Source organism: Hemibagrus wyckioides, linkage group LG16 (genome assembly GCF_019097595.1).
Source record: "Hemibagrus wyckioides isolate EC202008001 linkage group LG16, SWU_Hwy_1.0, whole genome shotgun sequence".
Classification (NCBI taxonomy): domain Eukaryota; kingdom Metazoa; phylum Chordata; class Actinopteri; order Siluriformes; family Bagridae; genus Hemibagrus; species Hemibagrus wyckioides.
Window position 1 is genome coordinate 1582025 of NC_080725.1, and position 27324 is coordinate 1609348.

Genomic DNA, 27324 nt, shown 5'->3' on the forward strand with positions numbered 1-27324 from the left:
TGGGATTTCAAAACACAGAATGGTGAGAAAAACACAAAACATCCAGGGAGCAGGAATTCTGTACATAGAACAAAGACAGAAAATCTATAGTAGCTCAAAAAACTACTCTTCACCTCCATGGTAAGCAGAAAAGCATCTCCAAACACACTTCAGCAGCAGAATTTCACTCCTCTCCACAAGAAAAAGGAACGTGAGGTGACCCAGGGTCCAGTTGAAGACTGGACAAACGTTGTCTGGTCTTTTTCTTGTCTTATCTGAGCTTGTGCTCACGCTAGCCTCGGATTCCTGCTTATAACAAATAATTACACTCTTTTGTAAAGATCCCTGTATATAATCAGGGCCTGAAGCAAATTAGTTTGGCCTTCTGCCATTAACATCTGGAATCATGCAGTCTCAGTATGTTTGGGAAAAGACAAAATCCTCTCAGTATCAGGAAACTCATTCAAGGAAAAACATCAAGATACAGCATCTACACCCTTTCATTTCCTCTTGCTTATGCCTGACATGCACAGCTTATCTCAGTCAGGAAAGCGTGGCTTTGAGTCAAATAACCGGATTCGCTCAAGCGTAATAACAAATACTCTAACATATACCCTATACACCACAAAGTGGACATTGTGTGACTATTGGGTAAACGTGGCTGTGTGTGCAAACTGGGATTTTTTTTAATAAAACTGTTTCACCAGATGAGATGTAAAAGCACATATGCTCATTAATTCTACGTCCCTCTACCTAGCACCACGCTGCAATAATGATGGCAACAATCTGTTCCGTTGCAATAACAGGTAGCCATGTAAGTAACAACGTACATTCAATCATGCGTCACATGATATCGCAAATGCTCCGTTCACCTACAGAAACAAGGCTTCACGATTGCATTTGCATTAGTGTCAGCTCAGCATTTGTCTTCTTAAACACGCCGAAAGAAAAAATGCTTGTTGTAATAAATTGTGTTTACAAAGAGCAACCTAATCAGAGTAGGGAAAGGAGCTGAATGACCACCTGATTGACCACGACAATTAGTTGTAGTATTTTTTATTTAAACAGCAAAATTCTTACACTCTTTGTAACACAACCAATGCAGTGCAGGTGATGCAGGCACAGGTTTAGATGCTAAATTCATTCATGCAAAATATAACTCATCAAATCAGCTTCCTTACAACAATGAAGACATTTCCGTTTGTCGTTCATGATTTAATTGATCTTCAGTATTTCTTTATCCTGGTCATTACAGGAGTAGGAATTAGGGGAATATGGTAAGAAGGACACACACCTCATCTCTTAGGCATGTTGTTAAAGGTAGAAGGAAAGCCACTCAGACACAGGGAACTGTCTGACCATAAGCCCAGTTCACACTCAAACCTGGGGAGGGACCTCTGTCCACTACGCCGCTGTGACGTTTGTTATTATAGGTGATGTTATTGGAACTTAGGGACTGTGACTATGAATTTAATATTAATGAGGATTAATAAGCAAAAAAATCTACTAATATCATCCTTTTACAAGCAGCATATTTACATATTAATAGAAAAATAAAAAAATAAAGCGCAAAGACCACTTTCATTCACTGTTGACCTCCTCGGTATTATTCTATGTATATGCTGGATATGCAGATGCACGTATGCACACACACACACACACACACACACACAAAGCACACAGAGAGACTCTAATACACTGCTCGGTGCCTGGCCCACTGTTTCAGCTCCCTATACACACACACACACACACACACACAGCATCTGCTGGGACAGCTGGCTGCAGACGCTCCCTGTGTCTGCACATCCACTGCAGGGATTAGTGTTCTTCATGCAGTGGCCTCGGTTCGAACGCCCAAACTCCTCTCCCGCCTTTTCCCCCGTTTCCCCATGACCCCCGACGCTCCCCTTCCAAATCCCCTCTCCCATTAGCAGGCTGAAAAAGAGCCTACAGAATAACAGCGCCAGCTCCTCGGCATGCTCCTGCATACATACAGATCAGCCAGACTAGCTAATGAACGCTAAATGGGATGGGATGTGCAACAATAAAGAGCCATTTCATATGCCACCCTAAGTGTCTCTGCTGAATAGATTCAGATGAGCCAGAGTAGATAATAAACACCAAATTGAATGGGATGTGCGGCAATAAAAATGCATTTCATATGCAACCCTAACCACCTTTCCACATGTTATCATGTTGGCACTCTATTGGTATTTTTTTTTTACTGCTTGTATCATTCATATTCTGATTAGCTGCTTTGCGAATAGCGTTTCCTGACTATGAGCACTTACTCTGACTGTTGGGTTTAGTTGCAGCTTTGTGTTTCGTTCTGGACGGTTTCTATAAAAATGTGAAAGCACTATAACAACTTACTATGTTTTCAACCTATTTCTCAACATTTTGAGTAAAAAACCTGAACTAATCTTATCATTTAAAAGAATTTTATTGCATTTTGTTGAAATTTAATTAGAATAGAAGAAATGTCTAGACATGGGTTAACCCCTCAGAATCCCAGCTTGCAGCTTGTCGCATAATTATTCACCCCCTTGAACATTTCTCCATTTTCTAATGGCCACACGGTTGCTTTTCTCTGTTCACTGAGTTTTGATGGATGGCCTCCTCAAGAAGGAATTGCAGTCATGCCACGTTCTTTCCATTTTAAATAACTGATTAATTGTTGTGTGGGATGTTTAAAACTTGGGATACATTTTCATTTGATAACTCTATCCTGATAGCTTCTTGGTCTTGATGATGTTCTTTATTCAGGTTTGTTCATCTGCAAACATGTACACTATATTGCCAAAAGTTTTGCGATGTCTGCCTTTACATGCACATGAATGTAATATGGAGTTGTCCTGCCCTTCGCAGCTATAACAGCTTCTACTCTTCTGGGAAGGCTTTCCACAAGGTTTAGGAGTGTGTTTATGTTTAGGAATTTTTGACCATTCCACTAGAAGCGCATTTGTGAGGTCAGGCACTGATGTTGGACGAGAAGGTCTGGCTCACAGTCTCCACTCTAATTCATCCCAAAGGTGTTCTATGGGGTTGAGGTCAGGACTCTGTGCAGGACAGTCAAGTTCCTCCACACCAAACTCACTCATCCATGTCTTTATGGACCTTGCTTTGGTCACTGGTGTACAGTCATGTTGGAACAGGAAGGGGTCATCCCCAAACTGTTCCCACAAAGAGCATGAAATTGTCCAAAATGTCTTGGGATGAAGCTGAAGCATTAAGAGTTCCTTTCACTGGAACTAAGGGGCCGAGCCCAACCCCTGAAAAACAACACCTGAACTCAATGACTTGAAGGGGTGTCCTAATACTTTTGGCAATGTAGTGTATATTTATACTAAGATCATGTGATACTTTGATTGCACACAACTCCACTCAACTAACTATGTGACCTCTGGTGGAGAATTCTGAGCTATTTTGTTTTGATTCATGGCATATAATCTAAACCAAGTCTACTGTGTGTTTTAGTACAAAATGGAAGAGTCCAAAGGGGGTAAATGCTTATGCAAGGCACTGAATTATTCCGTCACTCATCTTAAAGGATATCTTTCATTACCTTATATAAAAATATACAATAATTACAATGAAATTTCCAATGGGTCCGACACATTTAATGGATTAAATATGGATTAAATGTTCATGTTTGCTAATATATAATTATATCATTATTCATCGTGTGGCTTGCATCACTGCCAGATCTTTTAGCTTCCATTTTATTCTTCCTCACTTTGTCATGTATTGATTTGACCAATGATTTAATTCAAAGCAACTTAAATGTTAGCATTTGAATCTTCTAGGCACAAGTTTCTACATGAAATATCATCTGAGACTCTAAAAGTATACTGTACACACTGTGGGTTTTACATGTGAAAGGAATTTGCCTTGGTGCATTGACCGTGAAGACTTAGGATACACTTTCTCAGTACCTACATAGTAGAGAAACTCCTGCAGAGCCTCCATGCACTTCTCAGCACCTGGTTTTCAGCTGCACCAGCCCGTGGACCTCTGAGCAAAAAGTCAGCAGTACAAGGGCTAAAAGGGTAAAACAGGCTAATGTGCATATACCCAAATAATCCCTTACATTCTGCTAATCAAACATTCACATGGTCATTTTATGGAATACTAAGCTAGCAGCGTACCTGCCTGATCTAATGGTGAGGAAATATGGTTCATGATCTCCCTCTTCTGGTGTGTGAGTAAAATGTGAGTGGTCTACCGTATCACATGGGTATGGGATTTTCATTATCACCCTGTGTTTAAAAAAAATATAAGCTGATGGTGTCCATGAGAAAGCTTTTAGTACTTACTTATTTGATTTCTGTGATTTTTTTTTTCTTCATGCGGCTGTTAAACATAATTTTTCATTTTGCTCATGAGAGCTCAAGAAAATGCTCAAATGACTATTAAGTAAGCATTAACACCAGAGAGAGGTTGTAGTTGTGTATTTTATACGTGTGTGTGTGTGTGTGTGTGTGTGTTCCAGCCACAGGCTCGCTACATGCCAAGAACTGAGAAAGTGATTAATGGACCCCATCTGAAGCTTTAATCATGGTAGAGGAGATCATTTAATTGTAATGAATAGACCTGCATAAACATCCCAGAGGAAGGACACACACACACGAGGGCAGTAGCACTAGGAGGAAGCATTATTAAAATATATATAGCTTATATAGTTAAAACCTCATGCTGTTTATTGGAAGAGATAAATTTCATCATTCTAACAAGGTGAGTGCTGTATAACTATGGAAAAACCCTCAAGAGGAGTAAACTGTTGAGTAGACTAAGAGGACTCTTCTATTTTGCATGTATTCGTGTATGCATGGCGTGTGCAGTCACTCTTGGCACTCGCATACATCTCCTGCTTCTGACAATAAATCATCATAAATGCTAGATTTTCTGCCTTTCATTAAACTCAGCCATTTATAAGCAATTAGGGTGGTCTCACAGGACCTGCTTTCCCCCCAGAGATCGAAGCGTCATTTACTCGCTAATGCCACAATCACAATGAAGAAGAGGAACAAAAACAAACCGGCTCCTGTACGGCTGCCAAAAAACACTTGAACACATGAACCAGTATGAATGTGGAATGGACCAGGACCACCTTTTTTGTGGAAAAGGCCACAAAGGATATGAAATCATGTCGAGACACAGGAACACAAGTCAGTGTTGGTGGACCCACACAAATTGTGAAATTCTTCTTAAGTTTTATCATTTAATATTTAGATAGTAGCTTCCTGTCTCCTCTTTATGCGTACATTGTTGCTCTAGGACTCCCGTCTTCCTGCACATTTTAGAGCTCCTAAAGGTCACTCTGACATTATTCCTCATTTCCTGACCTTCTCTGTATTTTTTCCTCTTTCTCATCTGTCAGCCATGTTATAAATTTATCTGAACCTTGCTTGCGATAGTGTGTTTAAAAGAAAAAAAACCCTGCAGCCTCCGACACCTATGGTGTATGTGTTCTCTCCGTGTGCGCCGAATTAAGATCAACTTTGTGTCAACTCTGAGCCTATCCCCTGTCTCTCTGCGCTCAATAAATAATTCACAACACCACGCTCTGCAAAATGCAAAAACATGCATACAAACAGCAGAGAGAAATCGAGAGTAAATGAAAGCAAAGCAGCGTCTACGGACAGAGCATACAGCGCGTGTCACTCCAGGGTGCTTATTGAGAAGGAAAGGCATGTCTCCCACTGGAGTCAATCATGTGGCACCTGCGTCCTTCTGTGATTCCCCATCTCTTTATCAACACATCACGGGGCGACACCACAACCCTGAGCTGCCAATCAAAATCTCATAATATTTGAGCAGGAAAGAATATAAAAGGTTTAAATGTTACACAGCCGTTGCAGGAGAAGATTTTAAAAGCATCCAAAGTGGCATTTAATGATATGGTAGAATGTGCAAAGTACAATGCAGCCAGTCTGTCGAGTTCGGAGAACATCTGAAAGTGTGACGTGGTGCAATTATTATTCACACTGTTTATCTGAGCCTCTCCAGGAAGCTTTATCAAACAGTGTGACTTCTGACTCGGGATTTTGAAGTAAATGTCAGTTAAGTGAAAATAAAAGCCGGAAAGAACCAGCAATTTGTGTCAAATCACTTAGAGCCATGTTGAGGTGTTTGGCACTGCCTTCATCTTGCCAGGGTTGTGACAGGCACAGCAAGCGTGCATCATGTGTTAGGGATTACAACAGCATCCCACTGGGGAGCCCCCCTGCCATGCGCTTGTGGAAACGCACAGTGACTCCATGCATTTCCTCTTTACACAGGATTGTGATTAATAACAGCAACAGAAGCAGTGTTCGACAGCCTGAGAACATGTACTGCTTATACAGAGCTTAAACAGGATCTCATTAGAAAGATCAAACCACAAAGGCAGAAGTTGTTTTTTTTGCCTATGTACTCATGGACAAAACATACCTCTTTTAATGAATTATCCAATGATTGCATTTTTTAAGAAAAAAATTAATCATTAATAATCATACTGTTAAATAGCCTCCTGGTCCAACGGTAGGATCCCGTGCTCTCGTTGCCACAGCCCAGGTTCGATCGAAGAGTTAGATTCCAGTGCCGGTCCTAAGCCCAGGTTATATGGGAGAGTTGCGTCAGGAAGGGCATCTGGCGTAAAACCTGTGCCAGATCGAAACATGTGGACCAATGATCCACTGTGGTGACCCTGAAACAGGGAGCAGCCGAAAGAACAACAGCAACAACAATCATACTTCTACATCACACTAAAATCCATGTCTAATTACATTTAATGGTGTGGAACATCTGCAAAACAAGTTATATTATATGTCCTTCTGACCATCACACCCATATGTGCTCCTTCCCCAAATTCAGCCTCAAAGCTGAATTGCACCAAATTATATTAGTATAATATTATAAGGAAATTATATTTTTCTTTCCTAGATATAAGAGGACCAATCCTGTTCCAGCATGACAATACCCCTGTGCACAAAGTGGAAGTAAAGACAAGGTTTGCTGAGGTTAGAGTGGAGGAACCTGAGTGGCCTACACAGAGCCATGACCTTAACCCTACTTGACACTGTTGGGATGAACAAGAAACACTGACTGCACTCCAGATTTCTTCACACAACATCAGTACTTGACCTTACTAATGCTCTTGAGTCTGAATGAACACAAATCCTCGCAGCCACACTGCAAATTATTAAAATAGGACTGGAATGTAGTGTTCAACAAACACAAATGTGTGTGAAAGTCAGGTGTCCAAATACTTTTGGCCATATATTGTCGTCATTCCCTCACCAGCCTTTCTTTTTATCTTAAAGTAAACGAGCACAAGAAGCCACTGTCCTAAAGACTTTTCTGTAGTGGAAAAATGTTACAGGACAGCTTTCCCTTTGACCATTACAAAGCACTGACCCCAGAGACTCCTTCCAGAAAACTCTATTATTAATATTATTAAACTTTGATTATGTAGAGTTTCTGCTTTAAAAGACACTGTGAATGAGCTGTTACTGGAACGTATTAAAATAAAAACATTGCAACCATCACTGTAGCCTATGCTATCCAAATTATTATGGAAAATACACTATATTGCCAAAAGTATTCGCTCACCTGCCTTGACTCGCATATGAACTTAAGTGACATCCCATTCCTAATCCATAGGGTTCAATATGACGTCGGTCCACCCTTTGCAGCTATAACAGCTTCAACTCTTCTGGGAAGGCTGTCCACAAGGTTTAGGAGTGTGTTTATGGGAATTTTTGACCATTCTTCCAGAAGCGCATTTGTGAGGTCACACACTGATGTTGGACGAGAAGGCCTGGCTCTCAGTCTCCGCTCTAATTCACCCCAAAGGTGTTCTATCGGGTTGAGGTCAGGACTCTGTGCAGGCCAGTCAAGTTCCTCCACACCAGACTCTGTCATCCATGTCTTTATGGACCTTGCTTTGTGCACTGGTGCACAGTCATGTTGGAAGAGGAAGGGGCCAGCTCCAAACTGTTCCCACAAAGTTGGGAGCATGGAATTGTCCAAAATGTCTTGGTATGCTGAAGCATTCAGAGTTCCTTTCACTAGAACTAAGGGGCCGAGCCCAGCTCCTGAAAAACAACCCCACACCATAATCCCCCCTCCACCAAACTTTACACTTGGCACAATGCAGTCAGACAAGTACCGTTCTCCTGGCAACCGCCAAACCCAGACTCATCCATCAGATTGCCAGATGGAGAAGCGCGATTCGTCACTCCAGAGAACGCGTCTCCACTGCTCTAGAGTCCAGTGGCGGCGTGCTTTACACCACTGCATCCGACGCTTTGCATTGCACTTGGTGATGTATGGCTTGGATGCAGCTGCTCGGCCATGGAAACCCATTCCATGAAGCTCTCTGCACACTGTTCTTGAGCTAATCTGAAGGCCACATGAAGTTTGGAGGTCTGTAACGATTGACTCTGCAGAAAGTTGGCGACCTCTTCGCACTATGCGCCTCAGCATCCGCTGACCCCGCTCCGTCAGTTTACGTGGCCTACCACTTCGTGGCTGAGTTGCTGTCGTTCCCAAACACTTCCACGTTCTTATAATACAGCTGACAGTTGACTGTGGAATATTTAGGAGCGAGGAAATTTCACGACTGGATTTGTTGCACAGGTGGCATCCTATCACAGTTCCACGCTGGAATTCATTGAGCTCCTGAGAGCGACCCATTCTTTCACAAATGTTTGTAAAAACAGTCTGCATGCCTAGGTGCTTGATTTTATACACCTGTGGCCATGGAAGTGATTGGAACACCTGATTCTGATTATTTGGATGGGTGAGCGAATACTTTTGGCAATATAGTGTATATGATAATGATAAAAAATATGAACTGTCCTGGAGACATGAACAACATTCTTCTGAAATATTCTTGCAGTTATTGGTTGTGAAGACTAGCCATTGATTCTGTCCTCATCCATGCATTCACCCAGCCCTCAGAGCAGAAGCTTTGGCATCCCTGAAGAGACCACACCCATCAGGATAGGAATTTATCAGCACAACTTTGCACTGATCGCCAATAACGCTTTCCTCAAAGTAGACAAGTGTTGCTAAACCATGCCAGCAAAAATGAATACATTCCACCTTAATTAGTAATTAGTAATTTTACCCTAATATTCACCCAATATTTACACAATGCAGGTATTCAGCATTTTAATCATGTGTTGTATATGACATGCTTCTTCTAGTGAACTCTGTTGGCAGTCAGCAGATTGTCTTTGGCATGAGAGGAATATTTTTGCTGGCTTAACTCTGCTTTGAGGAACTGATGCTGATGTGAGTCGGATTCTCGTGACTGATTTCCTGTGAATGTGTAGTATTTATAATACAACAATCAGGTATAACATTGTAAGCAGTGAGAGGTGAAGTGAATAAGACTGATGATCTCCTCATCATGGCACCTGTTAGTGGGTGGGATATATTAGGCAGAAACTGAACATTTTGTCCTCAAAGTTGATGTTAGAAGCAGGAAAAATGGACAAGCGTAAGGATTTGAGTGAATTTGATGAAGGGCCAAATTGTGATGGCTAGACCACTGGATCAGAGCATCTCCAAAACTGCAGCTCTTGTGGGGTGTTCCCGGTCTGCAGTGGTCAGTACCTATCAAAAGTGCTCCAAGAAAGGAACAGTGGTGAACCGGTGACAGGGTCATGGGTGGTCAAGGCTCATTGATGCACGTGGGGAGAGAAGGCTGACCCGTGTGATCCGATCCAACAGACGAGCTACTGTTGATCAAATTGCTGAAGAAGTTAATGCTGGTTCTGATAGAAAGGGGTCAGAATACACAGTGCAGGACGGGTCAAGGGGACCAACACAATATTAGGCGGGTGTTCATAATGTTATGCCTGATCGGTGTATATTACATGCACACTATCAGTTGACTATTGTTTGCAGACAATGGTTATTGTATTTCAACACATGCAATATTTGCTTTTCATTGAAAGGAAAGAAGGTAATATAATAGGCCAACTGCTTTAGAGAGTCAAATCTTAGCTAAGCAGAAAAAAAAAACACAAAGGTACTGGTGAAATGGAAATTTATAGCCTGCTGACTGGGTGGACTAAAAACACAGCGTATTTCCATGGTAATATATTTACTTTCTGTATGCGTGCGCTACGATATTTGAATTTTGGTCTGATGAGCCTGTTGGTTTTTATTTTATTGATTTGAATTCATAAATATGCATTAAGCATGGATATTTACTCCAATATGCTAATCAAGACAACCCTCGAGAAGATCAGCCTTCCTGGTTTTCAAATATGAGTAAACCCATGACAATTATCACAATAACCCACATCACATTCATATTCATTAGCTGGTTTCATCATGTGGAACAATATTGAGACCGTTTTCAGGCTTGGCTTTAGGTGATTTTGTTTTCTAAACATAATGCTCTGCTGCAATAGTTCAAAAATCATATTAAACAGAAGTGACTAGTGGAAATACTTAGAACACTGAAAAACTGATGCTGTGTATTCCTGCGTTGAAAACAGTGCACAAGTAATTTCAGACAGCTGTATGTATTTATCTCTCTGGTGCTTTTTAAGTCTGTTTCATTTTGGCCTTGTTGGTCTGGTTGTTAAGAAAGAGCAGATTTTTAGAAGAAATAAAACATGACAGGTTCTGGATGTGCCAATAGAACAAAATTTTCCATGTAGGGGCGGTGTAATGTGGCCTGACACGATTATTTTCCATTAATACAATCCAGAAGTGTGTTTTCCTCTTACACATACCACAGCACTGCCAACTAAAACATCTTGGTATTAAAACATTGGTGTAAAATGACAACCTGAAACGGTTTGCCATCTTAAAAAGAAATTGTATTTCTTAACCATAAAAATATGCTTAATAAATAAATAAATAAATAAATGACACAAACAACTAAAAGCAACCTCTGTGTGTGTGTTAGATTTTTTCAGGTCTTTACAACACTGCTACTTCATTCAGTTTTGTGTACACAGCCTGTGAGGTAAATATCTACACTTTTAATATGCATCTGCATCATTTCCTGGACAGCATGATTGTCTATATTTGCATGCATCTACATAACTAATCATCTGTGAACCTGTTTTTAATAAATAAATCTTATAACAGTGACTATAAAAATGTTGCAGTGTCACGTAGTGCAGAATTTATACCTTTTTTCTATTTATAATTTTATAAAATGTCTCATAAAGGACACACACACACACACATACACTCCACTGACAGGTGAAGTGAATATCATTGATTACCTATTTACAATGGCACCTGTCAATATGTGGGATATATTAGCCAGCGAGTGAATGGTCAGTTCTCAATGTGTCAGTAGAAGGACAACAGACAAGCGTGAGGACCTGAGCCACTATGAAAAGGGCCAAATTGTAATGGCTAGACAACTGGGACAGTGTATTTGGTATGCAGTGGTTAATACCTACCGTCAAAAAAAGTGGTGGAAGGAAGGACAACTGATGGTCATGGGCGCCTAGTGCTTATAGATGTGAGTGAGGAGCTAAGCCCATCTGTTCTGATCAGATCAGCTTGGTGTGGAGGAACTTGACTGGCCTGCACAGAGTCCTGACCTCAACCCCATAGAACACCCTTGAGATGAATTAGAGCGGATCCTGTGAGCCAGACCTTCTCGTCCAACATCAGTGCCTGACCTCCTAAACCTTGTGGAAAGCCTTTCTCAGAAGAGTTGAAGCTGCCATAGCCGCAAAGGGTGGGACAACTCTATATTAAATTCATGTGCATGTAAAGGCAGACGTCCCAAAACCTTTGGCAATATAGTGTATTAACTGTGTACTCTGTAACTCATTGTGCACATCAGTAAGTCTTTAGTTCAGCAAAACTTCTGTATGCAAAACGAACAATCACTAAAAATGTACTATGAATTATTAAAATATATCTACAGATTAAGGCCATTTTTAGCACAGTCTGTTTAAACAGTATAATTGGACAGAAAATCATAACACTGACCATAACACTGCCCTTCTTGAAAACTCATTAATTATTATGCATGTTATTTATCAATCTACACTGCTAATGCATAACCAAGCATCAAATATTCCTTTATCATCATGTTTCTTCCAAACACAGTTATTCATTAAATGGGGCAACTATGCGCAAATGTGCTTTAGTGCTAAATGGTTCATGGAAAAGGAATACTTGACAAGCAAAATATAGACAAGTATAGATAACAGATAATTCTAATACCACTGGAATGTTAAGGGGTAAAATACACTATATTGGCAAAAGTTTTGGGACACCCCTCCATATCATTGAGTTCAGGTGTCGTTTTTCAGGGGTTGGACTCGGCCCCTTAGTTCCAGTGAAAGGAACTCCTTATGGTTCAGCTTCATACCAAGACATTTTGGACAATTTCATGCTCTTTGTGGGAACAGTTTGGGGATGACCCCTTCCTGTTCCAACATGACTGTACACCAGTGACCAAAGCAAGGTCCATAAAGACATGGATGAGTGAGTTTGGTGTGGAGGAACTTGACTGGCCTGCACAGAGTCCTGACCTCAACCTGATAGAACACCTTTGGGATGAATTAGAGCGGAGACTGCGAGCCAGACCTTCTCGTCCAATTAGAGCGGAGACTTTTCCATGGCAGTCTGGGGAAGAACAAGCTTTTTTGCTTGGTTTATGCAAGAGTTGATTGGCCTTTCTACTTTATTTCCTTTTGTAAGGTGCATATTGATGACCAGGATTTAAAAACATGGCCTGAGATTATTACTTTTATTTACAGTAGAGGTAATATTTGGATTTTGTAGTGCTGTAATTATAGATGACACACTGTTGAATTGTAAGCAGGTTTCTTTTGACATATGTGCTTAGCTTCTTATCCCTTTACAAAGCTAGATGTAAAAAGTTTGAACATTTCTACACTACATGTAAAATATTGTAACATTATTTTGAGTGTTAAATATTGTTAGTTTCATAAAGGAGTTTAATTAGGCTTTATAAGCTTTAATTAGGCAATAGAAACCACTCCAATTCACAAAAAATTAATTTTCACAGCACGAATCATGCAGTAACCACATGACGCGCCTGTGAGTTACAGTAATCTGATTCGGCTAAGATTTCTGTTTCAACTTTTTCTGTTTTAATTCGGTTTTTAGCCTGTATGTACAACAGACACGTGTATGGGTGTGATGTGCATCAGTAATGTATGCTTGTTTAGATCCCGAGCAAAGGGTGTGAAAGCGCCCAAAAACTCTTCTCTACAGTATAAACCCGCTCTTTCGAGCGCCCTCTATGGGTCATTTGGTGAAACGGCAGAGATAAGGTGAGTGACCACAAAAGATGTCTGATAGAAATACTGCGATTATTAATCACAGGACAGAACAGATTGGAGTCAGTGAGAGAAAAGAGCAAAATGATTAGTAACATTGACGAGTAGCAGCCTGAAAGTCAACAATGCTGGAAAAGGGGAAAGAAGGGAAATGGCGTCTTTCATCATTAGTTTAATTTTAAAATAAACTTAGGTGGAGAAAAATGATTTACTATTACCTACTTTAATTTATTGCCTGTCTGTATTTATTAATATGTGGTACATTGTTTAATGCCTCGAAACACACTAATATAGTGCCAGATTATGACTGTAAGATGACCCTCATGCTGCACAGAATAAAGTGACTAACTGTGTAAGATAAACAACAAAAAACAAGCTACTTACATTAAAGGCCGCATGGACAGAGTGAGTAGATAGATAGATAGATAGATAGATAGATAGATAGATAGATAGATAGATAGATAGATAGATAGATAGATAGATAGATAGATAGATAGATAGATAGATAGATAGATAGATAGATAGATAGATAGATAGATAGATAGATAGATAGATAGATAGATAGATAGGGCTGAGTATATAGGGAAACTTTTAGGATCTTCACACACAGCAGTCTCTAATTCTAAGGTGCAAAAACTAAACACATTAAGGGACCAGGTGATGTTTTTTCTAACCGTAAAATGTCCAGTTTGGATAATTCTATTTCTTGCTAGCAGCAGAAAATGAAATAAGAGTCCTCAGCAAGGAGACAGACGGTAACTTTTATTTTGTCAAGTGACACATCATATTAATATATATGTATATACATTACATGACACCTAATTTACATTATAAGAAAGCAATTCAAAACAAGCAATAACAAAATAAAAGAGAAATGTTCTCTCTCTCGCCGAAATGAAAAAGGCGTTCTAGAAACACTAAACACTTGAATAATATTTGCATATTACACGTGACAAAATGCACTACCATAGCACACACCTATGCAGATAACTCGCTCACAGATGGCTTTATTATGCGTAAAGAAATATGATGTTGGCTGGCTGGTCATGATGGCTTTGTGCACTTTGGCACGGTCATTCATTCAATTTTTTCTTAAAAACAAAAAAGCAGAAGCAGATTTTTCCTAACATGGTTTAGTTAAACAACTAACATTTACATTCCTTTTATAAGGTACAATACAGAGATATTATTCCATGTTGTTACCAATCTCCATGACGTGAAGTGATCTAAATCTACAGTACCTTACAGTTTATACAGGAAATGAGACGCTGAGACACAACCACGTACACATTTTTGTTTAGTAGAGCGACAGCAGGGCAAGCTACTGTGACATGGTTTTAAAAATAATAATAAAATGAATCAAACAATTTAGAAAAATGACAGAATTTCATTTCCTTTCAGACAACATTCATTCTATAGCAGCTGAGCTGAGGCTTACTCACAAGCCAACTGAACAGTAAATGTAAAGAAAAGTGTGTGTGTTTGTGTGTAGGTGAAGTACAGTTTTACACAACCTGTTAGCATTCAGAGAAATGTGCTACTGGATATGGGTGCATTCTGCTACTATCACTATATTAGTTTATATACACAATAACATTCAGTGAGTAATCAGTAGGATGCGATGTTCTGTGAATGGCTGTTACTGGTTTGAAGCCAAAACAATGAGGCAAGTCATGGTGAATTATATTACAAGGTGCATGAGAGGTGGAATTGATCATCTGTATATACACGTGACAAATAAGTGTATATGAGAAATTTTTTGTTCTAAAATACACACGGAAACCATTTGAGAAAATGAGCCTGACATTATAGTACAAAACTAATGGAAAGCAGAGAGCGCCCTCTACCTGTACATCTCTATACCTACACCTACACTGCATGATTAAAGCATTTTTATAGATCATTTCTCCTCCAGATCAGATCTCGCTAACCTGATGAAGGCAGACTTGCAACGCAAACATGATAGAGTCACTTCTTTTTCCAAAAAAACAACAAACAAACAAACAAAAAAAAAAACCACACAGTGGTGAGACCTCACAACATATGTCTTAAAAAAATAAAATAAAAAATAAAATAAAATAAAAAAAATTCCCACCCAGCAGGGAAAATAAAAACAACTTAAAAGAAATCTACAAAAAAAATTTTTTTGTCACTAATGCCCGTTTAAGCTAGTGAAATATCCTGGGGCTCTTTGCTGAGCCGTTTTTTTTGGAAGACTATGATACAGTAACGCTATTTTAGAGTATATAAATAATCTGTTTAAATAATTCCAGTCAGATAAAATCATCAAAAACTGTAAATAATAAACTTCTAATGCACTGATAAGGTCACCTCATTCAGTGTGGTCACGTGTCATTCAGTGTAGATTTATAGAATACAGTCGTGTTGTGTGTAGAATTATAGTCTAGCTGTAGGAAGGGTGCTTTCACACTTGAATAATTTTGTTGTTTTAACAGGAAAAAATCATTGCCTGGTTCACTTTTTGTGCGGATATGGGAACGAACACACACACACACACACACACACACACACACACACACACACACACACTCTTACCAGTTCTATTACTTATTACTCGGATAACAAGTCATCTCAATTTGATAGATTATTGTCAGCATTTTAGATTACATAAAGATTGTTTAACTATAGTATTGAGGAGAATGGTGGTTTGTGGTGATGTTTTGAGCTCAAGTGAGACTTCGCATAACATCCCAAAAACGTTGAGTAATTTATGACGGAAATCTCCATACACCGATCAGGCATAACATTATGAGCAGTGAGAGGAAGTGAATAAGACTGATGATCTCCTCATGGCACCTGTTAGTGGGAGGGATATATTAGGCAGTATACATTTTGTCCTCAAAGTTGATGTTAGAAGCAGGAAAAATGGACAAGCGTAAGGATTTGAGCGAGTTTGATGAAGGGACAAATCGTGATGGCTAGACCACTGGATCAGAGCGTCTACCGTTGCTCAAATTGCTGTAGAAGTTAATGCTGGTTCTGATAGAAAGGTGTCAGAATACACAGTGCAGGACGGGTCAGGGTTGTTTTTGCAGCAAAAGGGGGACCACCACAATATTAGGCAGGTGGTCATCATTTTTCTGTTCTTTTTTTTCCTGTTTGTTTTTCATGGCATTCTGCATTGAAAGTGTTCCTCTGTGATGAAAACCCACTGAAAACCTTTTTAAAAGCAGTGTACTTTGTGGCTGCTTCCCATAAGATTATGTGCAAAACTTGTGGTTGAGAGGGGGAACAAATTCAAGTGTGAAAGCATCCTAACTAACACACACATGGTGTATTCTGTGAACAGAAAATATGCACACAACTTTAAAAGATCCTTCCATTCTATTTAAACATACTCTCATATGTTGTCTATATTTAAAAATCTGTCTCAACAGCAGTGTTACAGTACACATAGCACATTACATTAACTGTAGTAACGGTGCTTGGTGCTAGTTTTAGTGTTTTTAAAAAGTACATGTAGTTATGCATTGTTCTTTTGTTTAAACGTGAACACCTTAGGTACTTAGTGTAATTTGTGATAATAATTTTGGTCCAGTTTTTTAAGGAGACAGACATTGCATATGCTCAATTGCTTTGAAACCCCAAAAAAGGCATTGCTTAAGAATCATTAATGAGATGCAATGCTATCTATCTAGACCAAAGTGTGACAGTGTTGACATTATTATTGTGTAACAATTACATTGTACTATATTCCATTTGTGTCTGAATCATGTCTTGATGGTACATTCATACAGCTCATGACACAGAAATGCAGGGAAACCTGAGCTCATCAGAAGAGGCCAGGAGAAATGAAATGAGTGTTCCACACTTGATTGAGATCTACAGCTGACAGGTGGAGGACAAGCTGGGGTGAAGAGGGAGGTGGAGAACGACAGCCACTGTGGGGAGGACTTGTTTTCTCACGGTGTTTGGGCTCCAGATCTCTTGAATGTTCCCAGCAGGCTCTGCACGCCCTTCTTGACACTGGACCCCACCCTGCGAGCAACAGAGTCTGCAGGAGGGCCAGGCAAACACGAGATACTGCTGGGGGGCCTGGCATCCAGACACTTCTGATACCTCAGCTGGAACCAGACACACACAGACATATAAAATGCAATCTTTTATACATGCAATACAGTGCAAAACATTTATTAAAGGCTAGTCTGTATAAAGCAGATTACCAGCACAAAATATTCCACTTATCCATTCGCAAAGCAATAGGAACTAGTCATAAATTGATAAGAATGCGTTGGAATTAACTTTTCACTCCTTCCACAAATCATTAATGCGCTTAGAGTTTTATGGTAGTCACCAGGTGCACATGTCTGCTGACTGATGCAGGAGAGTTAGCAGTGCTTTTGAGAACTTCCTAATGGCCATTACCTTAAAATGATTTAAAAAGAGCTAGATTTAACTCTTCATTCACCAACCCCCTGCCCCACTGGGAAATGAGAGATTACATGAGACCTACTCAGACATGTGATGTGTGTTTTCCGATTTCACTTTGGTTTGGCAGAGCGAGCTTCCGTAGTTCTGTGACGCAAAGAGCTTGTTTCTAAGAGAGGCCACGGTTTCTTCAAGTTTCTTCATACGCGCTGAAAGACGGGGAGGAGCCGAAAGTCTGCCGCCGTTTTCATATGAAATTTAAAGGGGACTGAAGCGATCACGAATTTATGTAGAATTTATGGAGAATCGCAGAATTCTTAGGGTGCCTGAATAGAAATGTTAAAAATGGCCTAGCGCCGAAAACCGCGGCAGACTTCGGCTCCTCCCCGTCTTTCAGCACGTTCTTCAATCCGACTGAAGAAACCGCGGCGTCGCAGAGCGAGGATCAGAGGACGTGTGTGTGTGTGTGTGTGTGTGTGTGTGTGTGATCAGGAAGACTCGTATTTGGCTTGTTCAGTACTCAAATGTTATAGACACATCTATGCAATACAGTGGAATGCTGCAATAAGTTTACCATCCTACCCTGTTAGTCAAACCTTTATTATTTTATTTATTTATTTATATTTTTTACTATTATACTCTCATTGGGGGCGGAGTCCCCCTTAAATGAAAATCCTAGACTCGCCCCTGATTGTGCCCATGTACACAGATGTAAAATGCTGTCTGGCTCTTGTTTGATTTTATTTAGCGTGTTAGTTGCGTGTTGGTTTTATTTAGCGTGTTAGTTGCGTGTTGAACTGATTTACAAAATTGTTTTTCTTCAGGGATTTTTTTCAAGTGACAATTATTTATTTTATAAAAAGTGATTTAACTTAAGTCTGCAGTTTGCACTTTACAAATCCCTCATATTTTGTTATATTACTTTATTTTATTAGAATAATTAGAACTTGTAAAGACTGGTGAAAGTTTGCATTTTATAAATCCCCAAAAAAGGTTTTTAATGTTGTTGTATTGATTATTGTTTTTCTAAAATAACAAAAAAAACTGGTTAGCGAAAGTAATTTTGCACTTTTAGTCCAAATTAGCAGTTCATGTTTGGTTATATTGTTTTTGCTCAAATTAAAAAAATCTGTTCTATACTCTAGTGTTTTATTAAATTTTTTAAAAGAAAAATAATCGTTTTAAAATTGAAAATCGAATTTTGTTTTTAAAAAATCGGAGATTCAATTTTTTGGACATATCGCCCAGCTCTAACTGACACACACTGACACACACTGACACACACTGACACACACTGACACACACTGACACACACTGACACACACTGACACACACTGACACACACTGACACACACTGACACACACGTCAACTGGCGTGTTTTCATATGGGGGATAACATACTATTCCTAGGTGTTAAATCACACACACACACACACACACACCTGCCCAAAACTTTCTACAATATTTCCCTCATATTAAGCAGGCCATGTTTACACAGCTAGTCAATACTGGATTGTAAGGTAGAGTTGGAATAGTCGTAACACATTCAAACCTCCTATTTTGTTATTATTTTAAGTACTCACATCAGTTGAATTTTCATACAAGTACTTCCCAGAATGTGGTTAATTTTGTCCTCTGCTTACAGTAACATCAAGCCCATAGGGCGTCTCTGATCTACACCTGGACAGTGTTCCCTTTACTTACCATGCATGCGGCCTGCACGGCCTCGCTCAGACTGGCAGCATTGGGCTCGCACCAGAACATGTGGCAGATGAAATCTCCAGGACCTTCAGCCATGATGAAGGCAAAAGTATGTACATCTTTCCCCACGCCCATGAATGACAGGAAGCGAACACGACACTCTGATAGAACCTCCTCAGTCTACATCCACACACGAGACAAATACAGACACAATGTGCTATTCGAACCACGCCAAAATAAACAGGATGAATTACAAAAAATTATTATTAAACTGTTTGTGATTACACTTACATCTGAAATAAGTATAGTAAGAGTAGCAGAGGCCACATTCACAGTCACAGGACTCCAATCTGCTTTGTCTCTAGAGGCAAGTGCCACCTCCAAGGCAGAATTAAGTATATCCATGCCTAAGTAGAGAACACATAGCAAGACAAAAGACCAGTATTAGAGTTTTATTCAAAATAAACAAACATACATTACTGCTTAAAATATAACCATTTTAGAATGTGTAAATGTACATCCCAAATACACTTTTACATTAGTTGGAAAAACAGCACTTTTCTTTGGATCTGGGGTGTCACACTCCAGTCCCATAGCCTCCTTTAAATAGTCACATGTCCAAATGTGCATACACCATCTCATGTGCATAAACCTTTTCATTAATCTCAGTGTGCATATGCAAATTATACTGATCAGGCATAACACTGAGTGTTATAAGACTGAAGAGAATAAGACTGAGTATCTCCTCATCATGGCCCCTGTTAGTGGGTGGGATATATTAGGCAGCAAGTCAACATTTTGTCCTCAAAGCTGATGTTAGAAGCAGGAAAAATGGACAAGCGTAAGGATTTGAGCTTTGATTTTGATGAAGGGCCAAATTGTGATGGCTAGACCACTGGATCAGAGCATCTCCAAAACTGCAGCTCTTGTGGGGTGTTCCCGGTCTGCAGTGGTCAGTATCTATCAAAAGTGCTCAAAGGAACGAACAGTGGTGAACTGGTGACGGGTGGCCAAGGCTCATTGGTGCACGTGGGGAGCGAAGGCTGGCCCATGTGATCCGATCACGTGCATGTACATGATGGGTCAGGGCTGTTTTGGCAGCAAAATGTCTCATTTTGTGTGATCCAACATCAATTAAAGCTCCCCTGTGAGCCACATCACAGCAAAATTTTAATTTGGTGTCTTAAAAAGGGAAAACAAATCCGTGTGCAGTGGAGACCTTCCAGGCCTCAAGACTAAAACAGAGGTTTGGTCTGTTTTATTAAGGCTTTGAGGCTATGCTGAGGTTGAATGAGGAAATGCCTCTGCCTTCCTAAATCATTTTCCTAAATCTGCATTCCTGAGCAAAACGAGAAGAAACCAGTTCAACATTTGGCCTTTACAAAAGCAGCTTTCAGAGTCACACAGTAAGAATGCTGAAAAAGAGAAAATTCTTCCTCACCTACTGGTTTTGCCACCGGTACATTACCAAGGTAGCGCACCTGGAAACGTTGGACCAGCTCATTCTTTGGTGCTGGGAACTCTGCAAGTTAAAAAATTAGAAATCATGAGACCTGCTTCAGCCATGAAAAACAGATTCACCAGCCACTTTAATAAGAATACCTGTACAGCAGCCCACTTATAAAATTTAACAAACAGCGATCATGTTGCAGCAGGTCAATGCATAAAATCATGCAGATACAAAAGCTTCAGTTAATGTTCACATCAAACATCAGAATAAGAAAAAATGGCTGGTCTGGATATTTCAGAAACTGATCTCCAGTAAACAAAAAGAATCCAGTTCTGTGGTCAAAGCAGAATGGACAGACTGCTTCAAGCTGAGAGAAAGACTGCAGTCACTCCAACAAATCACTCTTACAACTGTGGTGAGCAAAAAAGCATTCCTGAATACATGACCTCGAGGCAGATGGGTGGCAACAGTGGACCACCACATCATGTTTCACTTTTGTCAGCCATAGTGGTCACATCCTCACCAAAAGTGAGCAGGTGTTTATTGGAAAAAACATTGGTCATCTTTAGGTCTCCAATTACAACCCATCTGGCTCCAATAACTAAAAGTAGGAGTGTCCAGTCCTCTCTGGAAAGGGCCAGCATGTGTGCAGGTTTTCGTTCTAACCAAGGAGAAGCCACAGCTGAGTCTATGGAAAGCCAAGATCAACAGGTGGAAGTAGGTGTGGCTTCTGCTTGATTGGTATGAAAACCTGCACCCACACAGGCCCATCGCGGATAGAACTGGACACCCCTGAACTAAAGCAAGTCCCTGAGATCCGAGTTTTTTTTTCCCCCATTCTGTTGTCTGATGCAAACTTTAACTGTAATCCTTGACCGGTATCTGCATGATTTTATGTACTGTGCTGCTGCCAAATGATTGTCTGACTGGATAGCTGTATGAATTACTATTTAAACTGCCAATATTGTTCTATTCGACATAATTCTCGTTACATACCCTGTACCGGAATGTCCACTAGTTTAGAGGGATCAATGTTGAGTCTGCTTAGACTTGATTTTGAGGACTTCCTCTGTGCCATAATCTGCAACGTAAGCAAAGGTCAGACAATTATTACAACAAATGAGCAGTTACAGCAAAGTTAACTCCTGCTTAATTTATTTGTTTTTTATTCACAAAATAAATTCACAAAAAAAAAAACTGCTAAACTATTCTACATGGCCTTATTACAGGCTCAGTGTTTACTAAATGACAACAGAAAAAGGGCATATATAAAATGCAATTTTAGACAGACTCCATGGTCACCATTTCTTTCTCATTTATAAGAACAAGAAACATGAAATTCAGATAGTCATCACTAACTCCATAGCAGAGAAATGCTAACCTTAGAACAGATGTCATGCATGCTGGTGGCAATGTTCTTGGCAGGAGTGTCACACCGGAACACGTGACACTTTAGAACATGGGTTAGCTTGTCTCGCGCCACGTAGGCAAAGTCCCTGTGGTGAAACAGTCATAACTGAGTGCTCACATGCACAGAAACACACACATATTTGGGTCGTGAGGAGTATGGAAGATGGAGTAAAATGACGGAGGACGAAATGAAGGGCACAATTTTATACTGTTAATATATTTCTAAGTAAAACAAATCAGTGACATATCCATAGTATTTCAAAATACAGAGAGAATATAAATGTGATATAAATAATGTTTACTTCTAGTTATCAACAGCACTTTACACAGTGAGTGAGTTTTCCACACAACAATGAGCTGGCCATGAAAATGAGGCTGGCAGGGGTGAAAATCAGCTGTGGCAGCAAATCAGCATGATGACCACAAATATGGAAAATAAAGCACAATAATAGCAATACACTACCTCTCCCTGAATCCCAGAATGCAGCAGCATAGAGAGAAACCGAAACATGTTTGAACAGCAAACAAATGAGGGAGCACAACAAAAGTCCAACTCAGTCTAGCAAGTCAAATTAAACTAAAATTAAATAAATCATGCATGTCATTAAGCATTGAGTCTAGCAAAATATGTATCATTAATGCAGCATCATTTAACAAAATAAATAAATAAATAAATGATAACATTTATATTCACAATATAGTCTTTTGATAATTATTTAGCTCAGCGTCTAGCCCAAAACTACTTTGGAAGGTACAACAGAAAGAACAGAGCTGAACAGGGTATTTAATCTCTGGTCAATTTAGTGCCTTTACCAGCACTGATGTACTAACACTGAGCTTTTTATGTACAAAATTATTTAGTAGTCTCTTTTGAGGTTTCTCAACATCACAACTACACGTAAAAATGAATAATAGCTTAGCTGCACTTAAAATAAATGATGGTGAAAGCTAATACAGATTGATAGGCTGCAAACTGACCACTGGGGGAAAAAAAAGTGAAGTGGTAAGCAAAATGTAGCATCACTATGGCAAAATATAATCTATTTAAAGTTGTATGGATGTTACAGGATGTTAAACTCAACAGCAGTAAATGTGTACAAATTACATTTACAAATAAATAAATACGTACATTTATCCCTTTGTTTAAAAGGTCAAGGAGGTCCTGATTCAGGTTTTAGGGACCTGCAATGACCCTGAAGACATTCTATATGTATAGACTAAAGATTTGTGTTTTGGTCACGCCTTCACTCTTGCTACTTACCTGCCGTTGTCCCTGCCAACACCCCACACACGGATGCTGACTATAGGCTGTGAGTGGAGAAGGGTCTGCCCCAGAGGATCAATCAGATTTAGCATCTCGTTTTCCAGCACCAGGAGCATGTCCTTTCCCTGGGGAATGTAGTGACATAATCACCAACTTCCATTCATTCCTACTTGCAACAAACAAGGAAAGCGCGTGCGCACACACTCACACACACACACACACACACACACGTACCTCTCCCCAGATACCGGCTGTGTCGTGCAAGTTGTGTTTGTGGTAGGAGAGCTGCCTGATGCAGTTATTGACAGCAATGCTGCTCTTGCCAGGTGCCATCTCTTCCTCTGATATCTCCACCCAGCCCAGCGATCGTACAGCAAAACACTACAAAAGACACACACAACAAAATAGACTGAATTCTATATAAAAATAGACTCAACCTGAAGCAAATATTCCAACATATATGTAGCAGAGTAGTGTCGATACACACTACACCATACCTTGGCCTCTCCATCAGTGCTGTATGAACTTGGTTTTTCTTCTCCCTCTGACTGAGTACAGCTGGCAATAAACAGAGAAAATACATTTGAACCAAATGTGTACGCAAAAATATGTACATTTTTAATTGCAGACAGTATAGTGCCCTGTATCACTGAATGCTTAAAAAAAATAACGAGTTATACCCGAGATTGATGGAGGCGTAGCGCAAGGTAGCCCCTTCAAATTCCTTTAGACTCTGATCAGAAGTTACATCCTCCTCCTTAAACAAAATAAATGAGCAGCAAAACATCTCAGGCTTTACAGTTAAATTTACAGGGTATAAATGTGCAGTATATAAATAGACAGTAAACCACTCCAAGCTGAAATAAGAACCACTACACCCACCTTCCACAAGTCATCATTGAATCTGTTTTGACGAGGAACACCATTCCATGTAATCTAAAAACAGACACAAGGTTTTATGCATGATATACACACACACACAAAGAATGCCAGCCTTTCAACTATTTACACTCGTGTCCAAGTGTACAATATTAGTGGTACAAAGTATAATAAAAAAACATTTAAATGGATCGCTGCTTGTACCTGTGGTTCCTCAGAGGGTGTAATTGCAGGGGAGGTGCTCGAAGGTCTCTCTGGCATGGCACCCTCTTCCATCGGAGATGGTGGTTCCCACTGTGTGGTGCCTGTTGGAATGTGCCAGTAGTAGGTGCCAGAAGTGTCCCGAACCCGCATCCACCCGGCTGGCAGGTCTGTGTCCGTCTCAAACGCACTGCGGTCCCAGTAAGACTCTAATATTCACCCCAAAGGGTGGTGGAACAGCAAAAAAATTTAAAGCTGTTATACAGAGGGTTGCTATTTAGGGTTTTCAACCAAGCAGCATGTTTTAGCTGTGGGCTACTCAATCCACAGGAAAATGTAAACAAAGGCCTGAAACAAATAGGAAACATTTCACAACATTACTGCTAATAAGCTTGCCGGTAGCTTATGAGCTCCATATCAATAAAATCTTTAACATGTTGGAAAAACTTTACTGTTATTTTAATAATTGCCAGCGCTTATGAAACAGTTCAATCGACATAAGGTTTTGAAAACCTAAACCAGCAGAAATCAAGCCTGTGTTACCTGTATCTCCATCGGGGGTGCTGGTGGCCGTGCTCCCCTGAGACAGAGACATACAGCTGGAGTCCTCATCACTGGGGGCACCATTCTTGCTGAACAGTAAACATCTGTTCTTGCTTCCGCCTTCCCCGCTTTTCCGCGACTCGCTGCTGCTCTGCGCCTCAGAGGAATCTGTGTCTTTCTCTCCAGCACTGGCAGGTAGGCTTTCTTCCTCCTCATCCTCTTCCTCATCCTCCTCTTGCTCCTTGCCCTTGGGAACCTCAGAGGTATCAATCAGTAGAGGTTCGTTGGCAGTGTTCCTGATGTCTAGCTCTGAGCAGAGGACCTTCAGGTTCTTGTTGTTCTCCACATCATGCTGTCGCTCCTCAAGCATGTGGTTCTGGTTTGGGTTCACATCTGGACTCTCGTTCTCGTTTTCCGTAAGGTTAAGGTTCTGGTCTGGATTTCTGTTGAGGTCCTGCTGCTGCTCTGCGACTTTACGCAGCTGGTTCTGACCTTCCTTCATCCACTTGGTGTTACTCCCAGAGATGGAGTGACCTTGCTCGTTTTCTTGATTCCTTGCTCGCTCTTCCTCACGGTGAGACACGTCATCGTCCCGGCCACCCATGACGCCGGTGAGGAGGTGTGAGGAGGTGGTGCTGGCGTAAATATGGCGGCTCTTGGAGGAGCCTTTGGTTTTGCCTTTCAGGCCGAGCTCTGTGTCCAGGAGAGCACTATGTGGGCAGCGCAGATCAAGGTTCAATGAGGAGGGTACACAGGTGTTCTCGTTAACCAGGTCTGATGTGCTCTCCAAAGACATGGCACAGAATTGGAAACCTCTGGAAAGGGTTGGTGGAAGAAAAACAACTATTTAGAAAGTGCAGAGGAAACATAACTCATTATAGTTGAATAATGAAACCTTACTTTAAAAATGTGCCTGCAAAAAGTTTGAGAATTGCACATTTTTATAGAGACACCATTAAATGTGGTGCCTGATTACATTTCCTAGATTTATATGATTGACATCTCAGTGTAGTGTCAAGGTGAATTCCAAGCTCTCTTTATTATAATAGGTTATTATTGCCTGGATATAAATGACTGCAAACCTGGTTGCTAAAGAGGCCTTATGGTAAGTGCTAACCTATTAAATGCGTCTTAAATGTTTTCTGTTTTATCGGGTATTATATCTCATAAAACTCTTAAATAACATCAGAACATGACGGTTTTATACTTGCACAGCAGCATTTACCGGCTTGTGTGTTTATCTGCAATATCACGTAGCACCGAGCTAGCGTGGGCCGTCCCGTTAGCTGCGCATTTAACATTAGCCTAGCTGGTCGAACTAGCTAACTACTTAGCTAATAGCGGTATAACAAACATCTCAAAATGTCGAAATGGTATGTCAAAACATTTTCTCAATTAAAAATATGTAAATTAATTAAACAAAATAATTGTCATCGAGGTATTTCCACACCTAGCCAAAAGCTAGCGAGTTCATCATCCATGATCTTGACTGTGGACACCGCTAATCTCGCCCCAACACAAACACACCCTTCTAGCTAACTCTCACTACAGAAATTACATTTTCAGTCAAATAAACAAACCAACAACAACAATAGCTTACCTTTTATAAAATATTTTTCATAAATATCCACCATTTACTATTACTAAGCCAGCCGAACAAAAATCGTCAACCTCCACAATCACAGCTGCTCCGTTGCAAGGAGTGGACTCGACACCATGAGGAATCGATTCTTCAGTTAAGTGTTGTTGTGAACACAGCGCAGTCGAATCGGCTCCATCTTGGAATCGACTCCAGCAACAGCAGGAATCAGAAGCTGGAGTCGACTCCATGGTTAGCTAGCTAGCTAACGCTGTTAGCTGTTTCCTACGTCATACAGCCCACGTAGACACAGCGTCAGAGGGGCAGGTAGGGCGTTTAAAGAATGAACAGAGAAGATGCTGCATTTTATTTAATTTCCTTTTTTTATATTAGCTGTTTTATAAAGCAGTTTTGCCTAGTGATAATCATAGGTCATTATAATACATTATATATTCTACAAGACATTATATATTCTATTTGGACATTTGTTTTACTGCTCATATTTCTTTGTACGATTCTCTGTAATTGTAGTACCACAGGGTGGAGCTGAAAAACTGTTATAGAAGAATATTTTATCGAAAAATGTCCTGTTCCTGTAAATATATTGTGTTTAATTTGCAATCTTAATAAACATCGTTCTAAA

At 40.1% G+C, this 27324-nt stretch overlaps 1 protein-coding gene across 2 annotated transcripts; it reads right to left on the bottom strand.

Annotated features, from left to right (window-relative positions):
- Positions 1-14007: 14007 nt before the first annotated feature.
- apbb1 (amyloid beta (A4) precursor protein-binding, family B, member 1 (Fe65)) lies at positions 14008-26856 on the bottom strand. Of its 2 annotated transcripts, XM_058412004.1 has the most exons (14): positions 26703-26856; positions 25103-25917; positions 24563-24768; positions 24362-24415; positions 24160-24236; positions 23977-24037; positions 23714-23860; positions 23477-23604; positions 22187-22301; positions 21802-21886; positions 20797-20877; positions 19647-19762; positions 19359-19535; positions 14008-17350 (listed from the first exon to the last, which is right to left on the bottom strand). In XM_058412004.1, exons 2-14 carry the CDS (start codon positions 25896-25898, stop codon positions 17189-17191), a joined length of 2205 nt encoding a protein of 734 aa, XP_058267987.1. In that variant the 5' UTR covers positions 25899-25917; positions 26703-26856; the 3' UTR covers positions 14008-17188. The 2 variants fall into 2 exon arrangements, with proteins under 2 accessions (XP_058267987.1, XP_058267989.1); XM_058412006.1 differs by lacking the exons at positions 23477-23604; positions 23714-23860; positions 23977-24037; ... (3 more) ...; positions 25103-25917; positions 26703-26856 and adding an exon at positions 22518-23473.
- Between the last annotated feature and the right edge of the window lie 468 nt (positions 26857-27324).